The following is a 7,619-nucleotide window of genomic DNA, read 5'->3' on the forward strand; positions in this document are numbered from 1 at the left end:
TGCAGTTCAGGAACTATGAGACAGACTAGACCTTTCCTGACTTTTTACAGTCTATGTCAACTTTGATCTTGAGATGAAGGGTGACCAAAGGAAATAACTTGTGCCATCAAGTCAATTTGATTGGAATTTAAGAATACCCATAATATCATAGTTTCAATTTACTCACACAATATACAAAGTTATGTCTTTATTCATGGGTTGCTTCTAAGTCATGTTCAGGATTTTGTTAGTCATCCATGCATAAAGGTAAAAAACTCACCAGTAATACAAAATGTTAATTTCTTTCAGGTTTATTTTTAATTTACTATTCATAATAATAATCATCGATTCTTTACATTTACATCAATACTGTCTGCCCAGTGCTGCTCAGAGATGTTGGTATTAGTCTACAATACAAACTATTTAGTCATGATGGACCAATGATGAATAGCACACTACCTGAATAGATGCATCAAAGAGTCATTTCTGAAACTGTTATTATGGCTTTGTAAAGGTAACTTACAACAGGAAGAGGCTTTAATTGTTGCTGTTTGTACTGAAAGAAATGTTAAACTTCACCTCCACATTTTAAAGAGAAATAGTTTGTTTAAGAACCCCGCTTTTGAACAAAATTACCCTTTTATACAATTTGACTGCTAAAGTGAACTTAAAACCATAAAAGACTAATAACATATTCCTGTGATAGAAAACAGTTGGTCTATTGACCAACCAATAAGTTATACAACATGTCTCAATGTGTTTAGTGAGATCCATCCTTGATTTTTCAGTTAATCTTATCCTGTCCACTGGTATTTACTCCTCTTCCTATGTTACACAATGTACAGGATTTAAACTTTGAAATGAGGAAATGTCCCTGCAAACATACAAAGATAAGAGTAGCTGCAATGGAATTATGAAAGCTCAAAAAGGAATTCTGACTGTGTTCATGCACAATATTGAATTAACAGATTCAAGTGCATCAGTGAAGTGGAAAATCTCCAGCATTTAAAAGAACTACATCAAGTTTGGACCAAGCGCAGAAAAATACAACGTAAACCAACATTTATGGTTGTCAGTTGAGTCACCTGTGAGTAGGAGGATGTATTGGGTCAGTAATTATGCTTTGGCTGAGTGGCAGTGGCGCGTGGACAGACAAGGTTATAGTCTGGGCCACAATGCAAGAAAAGATTTTTATCTCTTTAGATCTCTCAGCATCGGCAAATGTGTTTTCTGGTAATTAGAAATTTTGTCTACAATCAGCCACAAAATGTATCCAGGTTACTAAAACAAAACACGGGTTTGGACTTGAACAGCCTTTACTTGTAGGTAATAGGGTGGTAGGCTACAATCTTTGTACTCATATGGAGATAATTTATTATTATTATCATGAAAATGGTGCAACATATACATTTCATCACTATACACTGATATTTTTTCACTTCCACGATAGACCAGTGGAGGAGATACACTGCACATAAGCACCCAAAGGGGCAGGGTTCAAAGCAGGAGCAATAAAAAGCTATATTTGAAAGTTAGAAACTCTTGATATAAATAATGTAACCTGAAAACATATTATGGTCAGAGAGAGCAAATCGCGATATTTCCTTTGCATGAACAATTTAGGAAATGTGTAGCTGATATAAAAATGTGTAGTTCAGCCATCAGAGGAAACAGCTAAAGAGCAACAATGGAGAGTGCCATTTGAAACTATAACTACAAGTCTTCCTCCAACACTGCACTATCATCGGCTCATTATTTGAGCAAAACCCATGCTCAATGAGTATTACCCCCAGGTCAGAATATGCAGTGTGGGTGATAAAACCAATTGTAATGTGTTATGCTATCTCTACATTTGGCCTATAAGTAATTTTGCTGAATTCAAGTCTTACAGATTTGGTTAGTTCCTGAAATTAGTAATGGTTATTGACTGTTTGGGGTGTATTTATCTATTAGTTGGTAGATATTTATTTAAAATAAGAAAACAATATATCAGTGCAAGTCAGTCTGATACCCCTGAATATCAGGCTGTCCGAATGAGAGATGTTTTGGGTTTTTTTCGCGACCGAACTGCCTAAAAGTAAAGGTCAATTTCACCCACTGAGTGAACATAAAATCATACAGCTGTGATTAGCTCTTTTCGGTTGTGGATCACGGTAGTTGGCCATAAGTGAGTCATCAATAGTGAAATTCACATAGACTTTCATGTTAATTAACTCTTGCAAGAATAATTTTCATACATTTAGTTTGAGGTGGAATTGCTTTCAGCACTTATCTACCAGCTGGGAAATCATCTCAGCTTTGTACACATAATTTCCTTTCAATTTTCCGAGGATTATTAAGAAAACTGCAACTTCTTAAACAACATATATTAGACCTACCAATCAGGTTTAACATGTCTATGGGATAGATAAAAATTAAGTTGTATTTATGGTGCTTAATCAGGTGTCATTCGATAACTAATCAATGGAAAGATGAAAGAAAATTATGTACACGTAGCTGAAGATGATTTTTCAAGATGTTTGCAAACTTCTACTCAATTTATGAAAATTATTCTTGCAACAGTTAATTAACATGTAAGTCTATGGAAATTTCACTAGTGATGACTCACTTATAGCCAACTACTGTACCCTGTAGTTCTGTGTCACATCCCTGAACCACAATATTATTTTCCCTACTGCCTTGCCCTTTCTGCAATGCTAAGGCCCTAAATGAAGTAAGTCTAGATTTTCTCAAGTTCTGGTTCCCCCGGGGCTCCTTTTCAATTTATAATGCGGTTGTTTGTTGATATAAAAAAAATTATATTCAGAGACTAAGCGATAGTCTAGCCCTAGGTGAGGATCAAGAAACAACATGATACGAAACGTCACAATCGCGATCAAGTTACTAGCAAACAGTTTCTTCCAGTTGAGAAATCTTGAAATAGATTGTGTCATGGGACAGGCATCGCCTTTGAAACAAGTGTACATGCTGCTTTTTTCAACAAAATACTCCGATTACGATACATACCATGCATTTCCCAATGCTTAGTGCTGCCAAGTCACCTCGTGTAGTGCGCGAAAACTGTAGCAAAGGGGATCCGATTTGACACAAAACGTGAACGGGCCTTCGTGTGAAACATGAATTCAATTTATTTACAGATTATTACATTGTTATTTTGATCGAAGAATCAAATGTTTTAAGTATTTAAACGTGTTCTTGGTGGCACATTAGTCTTGTCTGTCAGCTCCCACAATATCTACAGACATTATTGAATTATTAGCTAAGTGTTCATTTCGACGTTGCCGCTTTTGAACTTTCACGTTTTTGACGCACAGGAGCGTGAAGGCAAATCGCCGAAAGGTACTGCGAGCGAAACAGTGATGTTATGCTGAACACTTAACGATGTGTAGAGTCAGTGCTCCTAAGTACGTACGGTTTTGGTCCTTAAATGAATGCGCCACTTACTTCCGTTACCAGTTTTGGAATGTCATATACCAGAATGAAGCTCATCCAATGGGGAGTCTGAATATAGCAACCGGTTCATTATACGGGTTTCAGTTTATCATCCCTGTTAACTTTTCCACGCAAACCTCTATGCCCCTAATGCCGTACGGAATCACTGTAATACCGTACACCTAACCTCTCAATATCGTACAGGGTGCTCAATACCGTACATACTGAATTATATGTTATTAAATATTGAATTTCTAGACAAAAGCAATATTTGTTTTGCATTTCACTTTGTAAGTGTTTGTAAATAAAGTACACGGTGTCTCTCTAAGGGGCGTGCATGGATATTACATTGATTGACAGCTCATACACCCTCAATAGCTCTGCTGTCAAATGCCAACAGTGGTATCGCCGGTGACTACATGGCGAAGTTTTAAATAATTCCAAATAAGTAGTTTTTGTGTTCATTTAATTCGTAAATGTATAGCATGCATGCATTATTCCATAATGTGTGTAATATACAACATGAAAACGTTGAGTCATGATGAATGCTAATTTTAATCCCGAACGATAAAATAGTTAGATCTATTTGTACGTCTCAGTATAATTCACACATAGAATGAAACTGACTTAAACTTGATTTTACTTTGAATCAATACTTTATGGGAGAACTACTTCTGATTATTCTTAAGTTTTAGTTTAAGTTCTCTCTGCTCTTTTCTGGCCTTCTTTTCTGCTTCATTTTTCCGTTTCTGCTCAACTTTCTCTCTTTTCATTTCAATGATATGGTCACTTGTCAAGATTCTATGTGAGGTCAGCTTTCTGGGATTGACTTTGCCCTCTGACTTTTTAGTTTCAGGCAAAGCAAACTCCCGGTTAACTGCTTCCAGTTGTGTAAGTGGCAACCCTTCATCGCTTGCAATCTCTACAACCATGTTGCCAGATTCATCAAATGATGAAGGGACGTCTCCAGTGAGAACAGAGAGGATGAATTCTTCAGCTGACAAGACCTCTGCTCCCTCTGGAAGGTCAGCCTCCTGCTGGACGGATGTAGATGGTGTCGGTTCTGGAGTAGCTGCAGCTTGAAGTGCATCTGCATCATGGAGTGTTTCAGCTGTTTCAGGGGTAGCTACAGCTACCGATGACTCGTCACCGCATGCAACTATTTCGTTGCTCACTGGGGACTTTGATGTAGGAGCGTTGTCAAAGGGCTGCGACGGTGCAAATGCTGACCTGGGGATGGCTGTGGGATTGAAAGGAAATATCCCACATTTCCTGAAGCCATTGATGATATTACTGGCGGTGAATGCTTTGTCGTAAGAAGCTCTGAACAACCTCGGCCACTCCCACTTACAAACAATGTTGTTGGGGCTACTGCTCATATAATCTGAGCACCCAAAATTCCATTCCCTACTTAAAGAACTAAATACGCTTTTGTCTAGTGGACATAGCCACTGGGTTGTATGGGGAGGGAACGCAAGAACTGTAACGTTGTTCTCCCGTGCCTTCTCCAGAAAACCCAGTGTCTCATGAGACGAATGGCTATCAAGGATGATTAGCTGAGGTCTCTCTGAGCCGCAATACTTGAGAAAATGGTCTTCGAACCATCTCTCCCCCAGCTGATCTTCCATCCACGCTCTCTCCTGGTATGTGTAGACAGTGCCAGGAACGCCAAGTTTAGTGTTGTATGCGCCCAAACATCTTTGGGTCTTGCCTCTCACGATGGCCATTGGTGGTATTGTGTTTCCAGCGGCATAAACACATGCCAAAACACTAACCCTGTCACGGTCATTACCAACACGGCCAGGAATGTTTTTTAATTCCAGTTTGAGCGAAAATTTTCGCCGGCCGGTGAGTTAGAGTGAGTGAGTGAGTTAAGATTTAAAGTCACATCGGCAATATTTCAGCCATATCGTGACTAAAGCAGGTTATAAATATATCAACAATTTAAGTGAAATTATAAAATTCTGCCAACGAAGGACGGTAAAATAACTAGATAATCACAGATATATATGTAAAACTAGTAATTGAATCTAAAACATTTTAACTATAGGGGACAACACAATATAAAAATGGGCTATAGATCGCCACCAACTGAAGGTAGATCACCATGCTAGGAGCCATGGGGACTTACATTACTTTTGCTACCTGCATGGATCCTAGCTGGATTTACACCATCCCTTCAGCCATTGGCGATTGTAGGAAAATTTAGCCAACAGTTAAAATAACAAAAATACTACGTTTAAAATGTGATAATTTATATTTTACTTTGAAAGTTTTGGGACTTACGTACCCTCTCAGGAGGACAATAATTTTACGCTACGTCAACCCCCCTTTGAGGGTACAGCCACTAACAATCTCAGTGACTAATTTAAATTACCAATAATAAAATATTTATCTATTTACAAATCAGTTAATAAATCTAATTTCTTTTAAAATTCAACTATTAAATGATAATTAGCATTATTAAAAGATCCTTCAATGTTTTGACATTAAATACTTATCCCTTGTGATGGAATATTCAACACAGTCAAGCAGGACATGCTTGACTGTGATTCTTTCATCACAAGGGATACAAAACGGAGGATCCTCACCTTTAATAGGTACTCATGAGTATATCTAGTGTGGCCAATACGACATCGTCGTATGATGACCTCTTCAAATCTGGACTGACAACCCAAGTAAGTGTAACCGATAGTTGGTTTGATTGCATGTAATTTATTGATACCTACTTGGGTGTCCCACTTCTTTGCATCAGATCACGGAAGTAGGTTCTAATGATAGCTTTGTAATCAGAGTATGGGATAAGAAGTGGTGTCACAGATTTGTTGAGTGCAGCCTTAGCAGCAATATCAGCCATCGTGTTCCCAGAAATGCCAACGTGGCTGGGTAACCAACAAAAGACGATGTCGCATTGGCCAGTAGCAAGCTCATTATACAATTCAATAATTTCTATTAAAAGTGGATGTTTACAAGAAATATTTTTAATCGCCTGAAGGCAAGACAGAGAGTCAGAAAAGATTATGTATTGTTTATATTTAGGGTGTCTATTTATATATTTGAGAGCTGTTAGTATTGCGTTTGCTTCAGCTGTGAAAATGGAACTGTCAGTGGGTAATCTGAAGATATTGTTTTGGACCCAATGACAGTGGCACAAGCAACCGCGCCACCATCCTTGGACCCATCTGTAAATAAGGATTTATATGTATTATATTTACTTTTATTTGATTATATTCTTGTTTATATTGTAAGTCATTAGTTTCTGATTTTTAAATTTAGTGAGTGTTAGGTCGACTTGTGGCCTAAACCAATTGCCAAGGAGGAGAAGAAAGAAGACGGGAAGGAGATATATTCTCCAACTCAATGCCAGCAGCAGAAATATATTGTTGGATTCTTATCCCAAGAGGTGGAACAAGTGAAGGTTTTTTATTATACAAATCCTCATAAAGAGGATTAAAAACGCAAGTGTGAGCAGGATTGGATTCATTAGAATATAACTTTGTGATATATTGTAGGGACAATTTGATACGGCGAAGTTTTAAAGATGGCTCATCGGCCTCAACGTAGAGACTGTCAATGGGAGAGGTTCTGAAAGACCCAAGACAAAGTCTTAGACCCTGGTGATGGATAGAATCAAGTAGTTTGAGGTTGCTTTTACAGGCTCCACCATATACGATAGAGCCGTAATCAAGCTTCGAGCGGACAAGTGATCTGTAAAGGTGTAGGAGCGTAGCTTGATCCCCTCCCCACCTTGAATTAGACACGACTTTCAATAAATCGAGTGCCTTCAGGCATTTAGTTTTTAGGGATTTAATATGCGGAAGAAAGGTTAAATGGGAGTCAAAAATCAGACCCAAAAATTTGGCCTCTTTTACAACCTTGATGGGTGTGCCATTTAAAAACAGTTCTGGGTCTTTATGAGGCTTATATTTTCTACAGAAGTGTAAACAATTAGTTTTTGATTTAGAAAATTTAAAGCCGTTTTCAAGACACCATTTATTTATTTTATTTAAACACAACTGTAGTTGCCGTTCAATAGTATGCATATTCTTACCGCGGCAAGAAATGTTAAAATCATCCACAAAAAGTGATCCATCAATGGAATCGTTTAAAACTTGGATAAGCTGTTGATCTTAATGCTAAACAAAGTGACAGACAAAATACTGCCTTGTGGGACACCCTGATCCTGATTGTAATGGTCAGACAGGGTT

The 7,619-nt window shown here is 37.8% G+C and overlaps 1 protein-coding gene across 1 annotated transcript; it reads right to left on the bottom strand.

The window, feature by feature from the left end:
* Nucleotides 1-4,079: 4,079 nt before the first annotated feature.
* Nucleotides 4,080-5,138, bottom strand: LOC124259325. The gene has a single exon (XM_046693447.1). It carries the CDS (start codon nucleotides 5,136-5,138, stop codon nucleotides 4,080-4,082), a length of 1,059 nt encoding a protein of 352 aa, XP_046549403.1.
* Between the last annotated feature and the right edge of the window lie 2,481 nt (nucleotides 5,139-7,619).

Source organism: Haliotis rubra, unplaced genomic scaffold (assembly GCF_003918875.1).
Source record: "Haliotis rubra isolate DU_JTF1 unplaced genomic scaffold, ASM391887v1 Scf718, whole genome shotgun sequence".
NCBI lineage: Eukaryota > Metazoa > Mollusca > Gastropoda > Lepetellida > Haliotidae > Haliotis > Haliotis rubra.

What these genes read in the sequence shown, in the direction of transcription:
- LOC124259325 (XM_046693447.1), bottom strand. Translation starts at nt 5,138, where the DNA reads ATGGCCATCGTGAGAGGCAAGACCCAAAGATGTTTGGGCGCATACAAC.